The sequence below is a fragment of the Lepisosteus platostomus genome, chromosome 2 (genome assembly GCF_059453375.1).
Source record: "Lepisosteus platostomus isolate fLepPlt1 chromosome 2, fLepPlt1.hap1, whole genome shotgun sequence".
Taxonomy (NCBI): Eukaryota; Metazoa; Chordata; class Actinopteri; order Semionotiformes; family Lepisosteidae; genus Lepisosteus; species Lepisosteus platostomus.
The window spans coordinates 65,104,167-65,117,684 of NC_142612.1; the positions used below are offsets into that span (position 1 = coordinate 65,104,167).

The 13,518-nt window shown below is 39.8% G+C and overlaps 1 protein-coding gene across 4 annotated transcripts in view; it reads right to left on the minus strand.

Annotated features, from left to right (window-relative positions):
• Window positions 1-2,900: 2,900 nt before the first annotated feature.
• tfdp2 (transcription factor Dp-2) overlaps window positions 2,901-13,518 on the minus strand; it is a 39,904-nt gene continuing 29,286 nt past the window's right edge. For 3 of the 4 annotated variants that reach the window (XM_088613400.1, XM_088613417.1, XM_088613423.1), the window contains 7 exons: window positions 10,184-10,346; window positions 8,927-9,073; window positions 8,070-8,138; window positions 7,189-7,340; window positions 6,675-6,841; window positions 4,804-4,912; window positions 2,901-4,058 (listed from right to left, as the gene is read on the minus strand). In XM_088613400.1, coding sequence (XP_088469526.1) covers window positions 3,881-4,058; window positions 4,804-4,912; window positions 6,675-6,841; window positions 7,189-7,340; window positions 8,070-8,138; window positions 8,927-9,073; window positions 10,184-10,346 — 985 coding nt within the window. In that variant the 3' untranslated portion in view covers window positions 2,901-3,880. The remainder of the gene's footprint in view (window positions 4,059-4,803; window positions 4,913-6,674; window positions 6,842-7,188; window positions 7,341-8,069; window positions 8,139-8,926; window positions 9,074-10,183; window positions 10,347-13,518) is intronic. The other variant, XM_088613407.1, reaches the window with a different exon arrangement.

Genomic DNA, 13,518 nt, shown 5'->3' on the forward strand with positions numbered 1-13,518 from the left:
ATATTCAAACACAGGGCTGCCCACTGTTATTACAGTCTGGGTTATTTGGTGTCAACACAAACTGCAGTACAAAGCAGACAGAATGGGCCTAAATTCCTGTATACTAATTAAATCAGAGGCTGAACACATGATCATTCTTGAACAAAGAACAATAGAATTCTGTCTCAGAGTGAGAAAATCAACCTTCTGTTGAGGTGGTGGACCCTAGTATGTGCTGAGCAGGGAAGGAGTTTAACATTTTTTTCTTTACCTCCAGAGATGTGGGCTTCAGTTGGCTCAGCTCTTAAGTGAAATTAGTTTATTGTTCAAATTTAGGTTAGTGGTCAGAATACCCCAAGCAAAACAAAGAGCAAGGGACATTGCACACACACACACCTACTCCCTTGAACATGACAACTGCCACTGGGATGGGTAGGTCCCAAATTCTGCTAAATAGCTTTAACATTTTGAGTTTTTGACAAAAATGCAAGGGTGTATGTGTCGATAAGTGTTGAAATCCGTTCATGTCAAAATCTTGTTGATGTAGTGAACCGCAAAGATCACCTTCTCTACGAGTGATTCACCTTTCATGGTGTGACTTTCGAGTACATTTTAGCTTCATGACATCTTTTTCAAGTTCTACTCTCATTTAAGCAGCTTTACATGCTCGGGTATCTCTTGAGACCAGTCAGAATTCCTCTGATTTAAGCAGTCTTTAAAGTTTTTCAGACTTTTCCCTTCCCCCCTGTAATCATTTGTATTGTTCTATTCACTGGACTCATCTCAGAAGTCAATGATATGTTTAACTGTAATAGGCACTCATAGGAATCTAGATTAATTCTGCTACAATCTTGAGATCTTGAGATTGTACTATATTATTTATGATCAGCTATCTTTTATTTTTTTACATTTGCCACTGTCATTTCTCCTCAGATGTAATTTGGCAATTTCCTCCCGTTATTATTTAATGCATTACTTACCTTATGCATTACAAGCTACACTTAGAAGCTACTGACCTTATGTCCAATGTAAATGGGTCTATTAAGTATGCAAGGTATCACAGTATAACACATTATGCTGCATTACATAAATTAAATACTCAATTGCACATTTATTTCAGATGCCTTATTACTCTCAACGCTCAACAAATGATTTATAAGAGGACAACAGAATTAAAAGAATATTAAAAGAAAAAAAGAAACCCCAGTTACCTTAAACTTCCTGCACATTTTCATCAGATGAGGTGGCATGTGTGGGTCAAAGATTGAGCCATTCTATCAAATATTAAAATAACTTGTGCTGAAGGAAGACTGCCATTTTGCAGTTTTTACATTCACTTATTTGTTAAACATTACTTTAAGTGTTAACATGAAACGACTATGCAACTGTGTATGTATTTAATGCTAATACAGATAGTGAAGAATAATAAATCTAACTCGAGTTAAGTGATCCCTGTCATATTAAGTGACAATAAAAAACAACAATACGTGTTATATTATAACTGAACTGACATTTCAGTTATCGATACGCTGGACTGCATAAAAATCTAATGCTCAAGAACACAATTATTGTACAGACCTATACATGTACAGACACTTGTTTCTAATATAAGCTGTGTGCCCTGATTCTGACAAGTCAAAATTTCTGAGGTTTCTGAAGACACGGCTGTGTTTTTATACGACGTAAAAAGTCTTTCTAGAAATTGCTATTTTCAGAAGGAATTTTTTTATGTTTAATGACGACTGCTGATCTAGTGAAGAACCAATAGATTTTACTCAACAGACAACCAAAAACCTTTACGAAGACAATGTTTTCTTTGAGAACATTACAGTGCAATAGGAAAAGGTGACTATCGGGTGACACAATCTGACATTTCCAGCTTCCAAGAAAGCTTAGTTGATGCTTCATTTCCTATCGTTCATTCCACCAAATACAGCACTGTACTTTCTGACTTAATTCTTCTGGGGTTGGTGGTTTTGAAAACGTCTCATACATATTCAAATATGCAATGCTGCTTCCACAGTGCCCTGTGGGCGAGCCGGCCCTCAAAGTAGTTTTCATCCCCGGGCATTTCTGAAATTCGGAGAGTGAGGGAGTGCCAGACGAACGCGGAATGGCAGGTGTGGGTAAATCTCAACACATGCCAGGGCCGAATTACTTGTCAAGGCCGTAGACCAGTTTCAGAAGAGCTGCAACATATCATGTTCGTAAAGAGTTCTCTGCAGCACAGAGCACAACAACTCACCACAGTTCCGTTTTTTGACTGTACCTTTATTTGCTTTGTACAATCTGGATTTCTATTTTCTGGCGACCCCACTGTGAAAGCAGGATGCACACAGAAAGGAACTATGTCAAGGCCACCAAGGTGGATAATGATGAGGAAGAAAGCCCTTGTCTGGCCTGAGATGGCATCCACCAGAGGCCTAACTCTCGCAGAGCAATGAAAAAAAACCTTTGTATTTCAGTATAGTACATGTCCTTATATAGAAAAAAATGCTAAAAAAAAATGTGCCAAAAAAAAACCAGTGGGGTACTATTTACAAAGCATTTCAAGACAATGATGTTTTCTTTCCTACTGAAGCTACAGTCGTGTAATGTACATGAAAGAGAAACAGGTGAAAGACAAGATTAGATTCAAGCCAAGACAAGAACAGCCTGACTTTTCTTTTCACAATGGAAAATTAAAACCACGACTGGTCAGTGAGGAGCTAGACCGCAGTTACAAATTCTTGATCAGTCCTCGGAAGCCATTGAACATCCATAAATGACATGAAAAACACTTCAAATTAGTCTTTTGAACAGTTCTCCACAGTTAAGTTAAAACAACCCATTTAGGTTAAATGAGAAAAGACTGGGCCACATTATTATAAGATTATCATAGCTCAGATATTCCTCCACCTAAAGTTGTAAAGACATGAATCTTCATTTATAAAACTGTATTGAGGAGCACTGCATACAGCAGTAACGCTAAATACAAAAACAGCTTGAACCCAAATATATATACACACATATACACACATATATATAAACGGCATATACAAAAATGAGGAAACTAACACCTTTTTTATTCCTGAAAGTGTGAATTCATGTATTTATGATGAAATATTTTTTTTTAGAAACAAAAAGGTTGTGGTAAAATAGGAAATGTATATATGAAAAATCCTCAGAAGACTCAAATCTGTTATCACCATAAAAGAAGTTAAAGGCCAATAAAAGGATGTGTTTGTGAGCACAGCTGTCAGAACCGCCCTGACACTGAAATGATGTTTCTCTCTTGGCTGAATAATTACAGGGTCATACCCCAGCACCAGCAAGATGTATTAATCTATTAACCCACAGAAATACTGTAAAAGACGCAGAAAGAAAAATGGAGTTTGTTAACTGCCACTGAAGACGATATGTTCAGGGAAGAAAGAGCTCTCTTCAAAGCTTTTCTACAGCTTAGCAGTTTCTGAAAATGTGTTACCTAGGATGTACAGTGATCAAAGAAATGGACAACGTTAAAAAGTAAGATCAGCATTAATCAGCATAAAAATATAACTGAATATTATGGAACAGAATTTACTTGTGACATAATGCAGATTCCTTAAGAAAAAAAAATACTGTTTCATTCAAAAGCAGTGTGGATTGATTTTAGAAGATTGATTTATGATACGGTCTTGTAGCTACGTGGAATTATTCCCTGTTGAGATCGCCCCTTCTACCGCTATTTTCTCCCCCTTTTCTATTCTCCTATTTGATCAGGTGGAGATTGGCATTTCTTATCTTTCCTCACACATCACGTGGTATGCCTTCGCATTCTGCAGAAAAAAGGATGGACAAGGCACGAGAGGGAAACCCAAACTACAGAAACCAGGGGAAAACGGAACAAAGTCTTGTGTCCCGGAGCTTGGCGAGCTCCTCATTCCGGGGAGGAAGCGTCGTTCTCTTCTTCCTCCTCGTTGAAGGAGCAGGGCGTCTCCCCGCGCGACTCCGAGCAGTGCGAGGCGGTGGCGCTGCTGCACCGGCGACTGCGGCGGCTCAGGCAGTGGGCGGTGGTCAAGGCCACTTCCGTGTCCACGCACAGCGCTGGATAGGAGCTGGGAGGCCAAGAAACGCCAGAGTCACAGAGAGAACACTTTTAGAAATTCGCTCCACTCCACTGAGCTTCGCTCAACACTGAATTATAGATAGCAGGTGTTCCAAATCATCCGAAACACTGAAGCCGAGCACAGGCCACTGGGGTCACCACGGCTTATTACTCTTCTCGATGTCGAGAGACTTATCACTTTTACTCACACTTGCTTTTAAAAGATCCCAGCATCTCTGGCTCCACAACGTCTTCCTAATTTATTCCATTAGACGATAACTCTTCTGTAAAACTCTTGCGAGTATCAGTGCAAACCGCTCTTACTATACAGTATGTTATCACCAGTTATGTCTTCTTGTTTAGCTCCCTGAACTTATTTTGAAATAACTGTTGGGGGTCGCCCTTATTTCATCCCTTTAACGTGATCGAATCTCCCCTCAGCATTCCTTTACTGAAACTGAAAATTTCCTTCAACCTGTCTTTATGGCTGGACTTTCGCTATGTGTTCTGTAGTCTTCGTTCGGATATGAAACAGGCAAAAAAAAAGCAATTAACGCGAAATGACATAATAAGTACTGATGCCAACACTGAACCACATACTATAAAATTTTACAAAAAAAGGGGTTTATGTACAGAAGTACAATTCATAGCAACTAAAAAAAAATTCTTTTCATTTTGAATTAATCAGAAAACCTTAAGAGTCAAACAGTGTTTGTGCTTCAACGGGATTATTCAAAAACTGTTTGAAGACTCACCCTATATGAGCTAAGGACATATTGCTTGTGGTATCCAGAGGGGGGTGAGGCTGATCAGTGCTGCTGGTGCAATGATCCTGGTCTAGCCAGGAAGGGCCCTTACCCATGGCTGTTGGAAAGAGCAGATCTGGGTTATACAGGATACAGCTGAGCTTTTCGCCTTAAATCCTGAGTGTTGGAAGGTGAAATACCACCCTGGTGTGATGTTTTGAATGACCTTATAAGGCCTGAAATGCCACAAACTAACACAGTCAATACTAACTGAACCCTTCAGTTGAAACGCTGCTAATTCTTGGCAGCCTGTCGAATACAAATTGACCTCACCTATACGTCAACTTCCCCATTTTGAGGGTGAGATCCAGGTGGACTTTACTAAGGATTATGAGCCTATTAAGTAACTAAATGATGTGCACTAAAAAAAAAGTTTAATGTATTTGTCTCAATATACAATCTGGTAAAAATAAGGGTAGTCTGGTCATTTCACAGTGGTTTCTGTTCCCTTTAAATTGAATCTTTTCAGTTTGTTATGGCAATATGCATAATGATAAAAAATATAGGCTTTCACTATAACTTTTCATGTCTTCTCATGTCCTGTACTAGGCAACTCTCCCTCCTTAACTGTTTACTGCTTTTATCACTTATTCTATCTGCATGAAAAAAAGATAAGGTGTAAACATTCTCTTGGCAAACAAAATTGTACGGTTGTAAAGATGCTTTACAAATAATTTATTGTCTGACACCCGAAGAAGGCTCCACAGCTGAAACACTTTTTCTTTTCTTCTCTTTTCAGCATGGAATAAACCTCTACTTGTTTCTTTGCAGCCTACGCATGCTGACGCAGCTCCCTACTTGACTAATTGATGCTTGGCATTTTTCTGAACAAACCCAGGGCTTCTATGCTGAAAATGGCAGGGTTAACAGTGATGAAACCGAAATCCACCTTCTGGTTCCATTTCAATCAGACTCCCTCTGGCTCTTCTGAAATTGACCCCTACAGGGACACTGGCCCACATCCAGGCTCTCACTCTCCGAACAGCACCTCCTGTAGTGCCTCTGTAAACCTCCAATGCTTAAGACCCTCTTTAAGCACAAGGTTCAGCTGTCCCACAGACCTTTGCCTCTGAATTGTGATATGCAAAACTTTGTTTTGAATTAGATGCTAGATGGGGCGGGAAGCTAGAAGACAGTGGGCTGTTTCTGGAATAAATAACCTCATCTTGAAAGTAATCTTGCTATAAAACTACAATAGTAAGAACAATTCCCCACTGTAGATATTTCTACAATGCAGAAACGTTCCCTAATTGTCACCTCCCTACTACTGGCCTCAAAATACTGCTGCCTCTTTTAATGGGCCTGTTTTCTAGCAGGGGATTTAAAAGCGGATTTTCAGGAACCGCCAAATAAAAGGCAAGTACAGTAACTCACTGTAAGCGATAAATACAATCAACACTGTGTGAGTGGAGAAAAACCCAAAAGGGCTTAACTTGAATGTTAATTAAGTACGTGTTGCTAATGGTGACCATGGCAACCACAAGAAACGCCTCTGCATACTACTAGTCCCCATCAGTGATATTCAGGAGCTGGTCCAAAGGAGATCTGAGGCTGATTTATGAGGCCAGGTGACACCTCATGCCTTTGTAACACCCAAAAGCAGAAGGGCAGTTCTTAAACTGTTTCCCAGCAGGCCATAAAGTCGTCAGCCAACTGGAGAAAGTCTCCTGTTCTTTAAACAGAGAAAACCCTTTAAACAGAGGGTTAAGGATGCTGTGAAATTGAGACTTTACAGGGATCAGCTTTAGAAAAGTTCAATTTAAACACGACATTTTGTTTAGAGGCCGATTCAAAATCAATTGTTAGTTCTAAAGGCCTACCTGTAACGTAACTTTCCAAAGGCTTTGGCACCAAGGACTTTGCCAGTTTTATGTTCTCTGGGGTGCATTTCCCACTCTCCAGGCCCAAAGACATTCCCATCCGTTTGAGCACTTCAATGTCATCGTGGATCTCGAAGGTGTTATCAAAGTTGAAGAGGTATTCACACCTAGAGGGCCATATTGAAGACACATTAAGGAATGGAGACTCTTGTTCTCCACCGGACTTAAAAAGAGCAATGACGAACTGGAGGAGAAAACAACATCCTGATACCAGAAAGATGCTTTTATGTCTTATGTATGTATAGAAATTAAGGTCTATTTGCATCCCTTTAAGCATCTGCATGAATTATTTCTTAACCTCCACAAACCCAAGAAATACATGCAACATTTATGCACTTACATAATCTTTACTTAAACGTATAAATTATACACAAGTTATGTGCATTATAAAGCTGGGTGATGGAATTTTTTTGTGTGTGTCAAGAAGGAACTGTAAAAAGTGGCGTCTTCTCACTTGTCACTGGAGATGCTGCAGTCTATGACTGTGCGCACACTGGTGTTGAGGATGATGAAGGGCAGCTGGATGATGGAGTTGGCTGGGGGAGGACACTGGCTCTGCTCCTCTGCCCGCTGATTCCGCTGCACCAGGTTTTTAAAAGCTATTTGCTGCACAAGAGTAAGACCGAGACAGCTGGGAGGTGAGCAACAGTGAGCAGGGGGTGTTCAGAGCAGTCTACTTCTTTCACACCCTGAGCATTTTTTAGTCCTGTAGGGGCAGCACTCTTATTATGCATACGCTTTATATTTTAGATTTGGTTTATGCGTTTTGATTCCTGGATCCTGACCTGTTCAGCAGAATGATACTGACCTTCTCTAAGATAACTGTGCTCCTTAGCAAGCCACTCTGCCTGTCTGACCGTGGGTTAGAAGCGGCTTGCAGCTTTATGAGATGAAATCGAATTTGAAGAAGTCCACTGAAAGAAGTAAATCTCATCTCTTGACAATGCTGCATAGGCATATTGCATGTTACTTTACATGATCTCAACAAGCCTATGCTCACCGTTTCAATATCAAATGCAAATGGATTACATTTAAAAAGACGAGCCAAAGGAGCTACATGGAAAAAAAAAACTTTTTTTGTTTACTGTAATGGTCTTTCCTATATTATGTATGTGCGTCTCTGGGAAAGAAAGTTTCATTGAGAAATGAAGAGTGTGACAAGGTCCCTGAATTTGAGAGTACTTTCTCACAGGCTGGTGGGATTTAAGATGCACTGTCCCAGTTGGGGTTAAAAGTTTAACTGTTCATATGGTAATCAGCAGCCTGTTCCATTCAGCAGCCTTCTGAATCTCCCAGCTGAAGTGCTTAAGCTTCATGCTTTGTGTTAAAAGGTACCTGCAAAATCAACTCCTGCAGCTGGGCTCTCTTCTGCTTTATCCGTTCTATCCTTTTCTGTTTCTCCAGCTGAAAAACATCAGAAACCATTGACATGCATGTAGTTACAAACACATAATGTACGAAGCCGATTGTTTGTAAGAATTGGTTAGCTAGAAAGCAGCATTTCAGCAGAGTTTAATCAGTTCATCCCAAGGATTAAAAAAATGCCATCTTTCTGAAGGATCAGAGTGATTATTTGAAGGTGTGAGGCAGTCGGTCTGCAGAGCTAATCTCCCCAGCGGAGCAGCCTGCTCTCTCAAGACGACAGAGAGCTCGTGAGGAACGTGGCTCTTGCTCTGGGGAGCTGGACTGCAGATGTGAAGCTGTGCCAGATGTACTTAAGATCACCCTGCTAGTCAGGAAGAAGAATGTTCCACACAAATCCAGATGCCACCACATACCAGGGTCTAAATGGCATTTTTTACAGAAGGATGCAAGCTAAGATTCTGTATCAAGACATACAAAAAATCGTATTACATACGAATGTCCCTACATCCAGTTTGATTGAATATATCTGTCCTAAATACTTAATTCTAAATAGCATACTATTATTGTAACATACTGCTAAAATATTTCTCATGGAAACTGTCAAAACTGGTTCAGAGATTGTGAGCATAATTTATGGACATGGACGTTTTTTCCCCTCAGTCAAATGTCTGCCTAGCAACACACTACAAGCTAGAAATGCAAATGTTCTCAATATGCTGTAACAATTTTAAAACTGATCTTGTGGGATGAATATATACGTAGCGTTAGGTTACGTTACAGGTAGGCCTTTTGAACTAGCAAATGATTTTGAGGTCAGTAAGCCTCACCTCCAGATTCTGACATTCCTGAGCGGAATTGGTTGGAAGCCCAATCCACTTGATTTCCTTCTTTTCTTTTGAGATGATGTTCATCGCCATCAGAACATTCAGGGCGTCGTAGACCCGGCGTCTAATATTCTTCTGATCGTACACCTGCTGGAAAAACCAGAGCGAAGCGCATTAATTCAACTAGCATGCATTAATTCATATAAGGAAAATACAATTTCTCAAGCCATTCATTTCAACTATGATACCCAATCAGTAGGAAACATAGAGATGCTTATTGTATTTCAAAACTTATTAACTCCCCAGTTTATTTCCTGTATCAACAAAAATTTACAAATCCCAAAACATCCTGCATTTCAAGCCACTAATGCTGTACTAATCTGTGCAATTCTGAACAAGATTCAGTGTAAATTTCTTCAGCCACTGGATAGTGGATATTTTATCAAATTTTAAGGAATGCTGGTTGAAAATTTTACAAATCTTATGCAGTGGTGAAACTGTAGTCATTAAAAAAGCATGCACACATAAAGATCTACTGTAGATCTCATTAGCAGATGTCAAGTTGCCTGAAAGCCACTGTAGATAAATTACAAAGCTCAGAAACAGCATATTATCCCACCTATTGTAAATCTTTTTTTAATTATAATTTAAACATTCCGCGGAGAATAATCAGATTAATTATCCACCGAGCTATTTCAGTCATCCTGTCAGAAATAATACTGGAAAGTATTTGTTGGGGGCTTTCCAGAATTTTGTAGGGAGCTCAATAACTGAATCAGTTAACCCTTTCTTTCACAAGAACTATAATTCCCACACAGTGAATACATAATCATTTTGATTTAAAACATTTATAACTTTTTTACTTTTACAATACTGCTACAAAAGCTGTCTAAAAATGCACCTTTCAGATCAGAGATGTGGTTTAAACTACATACAACAAAACACCCCAGCCAGTTTAGCATGGGTCCTTAAACCAACTGCAGAAGATTTCAGAAAAACAGCCAATTCAATTAAGCCTTAATTGGACTAATTTAATCCTCCTGCACAGATATAAAGCTGCTGGTGCCTTTAAGGAGACCTACAAAAGAAAATCAAGCAGGACTTGGTGAGTCCTGTGGTGAAACATCTTTGAAACCCATACAACTGGCCAGAATTTCATAATAAACGTAATGCCCAGTGGATAATTAATCTGATTATTCTGTAGAATGCAGAATTTATCATTCTGTAGAATGATAAAGGCTGAAGCCTAAAGCCGCTTACAGAATCTGCAGCCATCAGACTGCTGGAGTCGGCGAACTCTGTCACAAGCTCGTCTGCCACCTCGTTGTAAGACGTCGTGCCCTTCTTCTGCACCTTCTCACACACCTTCATGGAGAAATGCCGGAGTCCTTTCCCATTCTTGTCACCCTTTCTTAGTCGTTTACTGAATAGAACAGGAATGGGGGGGGGGGGATAAGTCGGTGAAACCTGTTTTATTGTAGTCTTTACCTTTTCACATCCAGCATCCAGGGTTACCACAGGCATGTACCCATACTTGCAGTGCCAAGTAAAAAACACTCTTCAATCGATTGTCATCTGGTTTTCAGCTATTTGGATACTTTATGTGTATTGGTGAACAGCAAAACTACGGTGGCTTGTAGGTTACCCACAAGCACCTCTCATCTTTAAATATTACTAAAAGCTACATCGGCATTAAACCTCCTAATAATACATTCTGATAATGTTGCTTTCACTTTTTCTAAACCCACCCCTGGAGTCTGGAATCGCCAAATGTTTCTTGGCTCAGAACAGTGTCTCTTGTATGGCACGGAGACCTCTTTTAGCCTGACAATCGTGTTGCCCCTCAGTGCCTTACAGGAGAGTTAGCGCAGATTGGATGAGTGGCACATCTCTCAATGATGTCAGCACCACCTAATTTTGTGCTGCCATAATGCTATGTAGAAAAATTGTTTTAAGATGCACCTCTCAACCAATTTCACTAAATCAAGTCATTCAAAACAGCTGTAGCTTTAGGACTGAAACCTTTAAATGCATTAAAGTTGGCCATGCAACTAATTAATTGAAATCTCACTGTATATGGTGCTGCGGAAAAAACGGGTATGAAAAATGTACAAAACAGGCGAGAAAAGCAGCTTAAAGAAAACTGTTTAAAAAAACTCTTTGGAATGAAACAGCAAAGTACAGAAAACTCCAGTATATATATTTCTGTTCATATACATAAACTTATACTTACATATATACACTAATCGCATTTTAAAATGATTCAGAAAATATAATCTCTGGACTGACTTGTACACGCAGTCACCTTCATTGATCACATTTCAATATTAATTAAAATTTGCCGTCTCTGGATAACAGTTATTCTAATCAGTGTTCATGAATATTTAACCTGAGATTGGTGCACTAAAAACGGTACTTACACCCTCCATGAAACAACTGAACTACAGAATGTCATGTCATGCCCACACACAATACTCAAGAGTATTTAACTGTGTGCTTCAGATTGTCTCCAGTGAGAAACCCTGCTACAAAAAGTTAAGCTGCATAAAATGGAATTTTTCTACCTCCTGTATTTAGAAACACAGAAAAAATACAGATCAAAAAGATTTTCAAATGCGGGATGAAATACACTGTTTAGCCAGAAAAGTGTTGCAGAATTGCTCTAAATAGACATTACGTCACGTAGAAGCTGGGAACTCGGTGACAAGAGCTGATCAGGAGATTTCAGAGCAAGGTCACCAAATAATTTAATGAGAACTCTGTCTGAGTTGACAGGCACCCTACATGTACACTCAACACAAGCACAAAAAAAAGAATGAACTTTTTTTTTTAAAAAGATACAACCACTATTCCCGAAATCACAGCATAGTAGTTTTAGTAGCTTTTCAGTACGACTTGGTAGAAAACGTTATGTAACAGGTCAACCCATGATTTATTACAAGCAGCAAAAAAACATACATATATACATAACCAGCACCCGCGGTCACCCCTCAGAGAGATGGATGGAGAAAGGGTCTGCCTTAGTTGGTAGGTGACAGGCAAAGCTTTCCAGTTGTCAGAAAGAATTAGTTCCAGATTCCCAGGCTGGAAAAACTTGGAACTAATGAATGAGGGCAAGCCAAAAACAGAGACTGCGTACAAGGCAGCGTAGGCTGAAGAAGATACAGCTCAGCGTATAGTATAGAACTGCCATGAGGAATAAAAATAGAAACAACAGCAGCAAAAAGCTGTAACAGCAAAACCTTGGCACCATTCTTCAACGTAGTGAAATGTTGAATCATTTTGGCATGTTGGCTTTTCTCTAAAGAAATATGAGCTTTAACTCTGGGGGTTGGCGATTGGTTAGTAGACCGGGGTGGGTTCTGGGATTGCACAGCTGGTTTTAATTTGCATACCCTTATGTATGGAAATTTCCAAGCACCAGGGTGTGCAAAGGTTTATTAGCTTTGCAACCATTTATCTGCCATGGCTGTCTTTTTAGGCATGTTTAAGATGTATTTTCTTTTGCATCTGAATATTTTTTCTACATCTTTTGGTGAAAGAAACTTTTCTTGAAAGGTGCCGTGTGAAATAACTTTGGGGAAAACATTTCAGTCATTGCAGACAGTGAAGAAAGAGAAACGGAGAGGTTATAGCAGAAACTGGAAAAGACAGTGATAACTACATACTCAAATGGGTGAGCTTTGTCTAAAAGTCTAGACTGTACCACTAAATGGACAATCAACCTGTCTTACACTAAATGGATTGAAAATCTCACAAAAAGCACAAAGCACGATCCTCCTAAGATATTAACTACATATTCTACACAGGTATTCCCCCCCTTTGGCATAATGCAGCTATAGAGTCCACAAACATATGAAAATGATCAAATGAAACCAATATCTTTGTTTTAGATGCTTTTGACATTTTGGGTTGGGGTCTTAACAAAAGCACTTAAAAGTCAGGCTGATATTTGCAGCCTGTTATTTGCATTGAAATTTGGAAGCAGCATTGCATGGACTGCCAAACACACAAAGCTTAACCTGAGTCTTCCACGAGTGGCCATAAGGGACTCAAATGAAAAGAAAACTAAAAGACAGGACACCTTGTCTTGAGTCCCTGCCTTTCTGAAAACAGCAAATCTACTGTCACCCCAGGTAGTGTGAAGAAGGGGAAATGCATAAAGGAAATTTGACAGTCGCTCCCTTCCTTCTGAGCACAAAGCGCCAACTGGCTCATCTGCTGCAGGGGGCCTCTGTGTCTCTAGCCCGTGTGAGCACGAGAGAGAAAATGCTTGCTGAGAGAAAGGGAAGCACATGAAATATGGAAAAGCAGCAGCTGAGCTGAAAAGCAGAGAATACGCCAAGGGCTGTCCATAAGCAAAGAGCGCATCACTCTTAATTATTTACACGAAAGTCAAGGAGGGAGGAAACAGGAAAAGCAACCCTGGAAAACAGGCCGACGTTAAATTTTTCATGAGGCTCAGTACTTGCCTGCTTCTGAAAGGCTGGCTATATAGAACACATACCTGAAACCGCAACAGCAGGAGAGATGTATTTGAAAACAGGGGGCAGACAAATGTAGGGAGCTACTTTGTTTAAAGAAGTGTGCAGCAG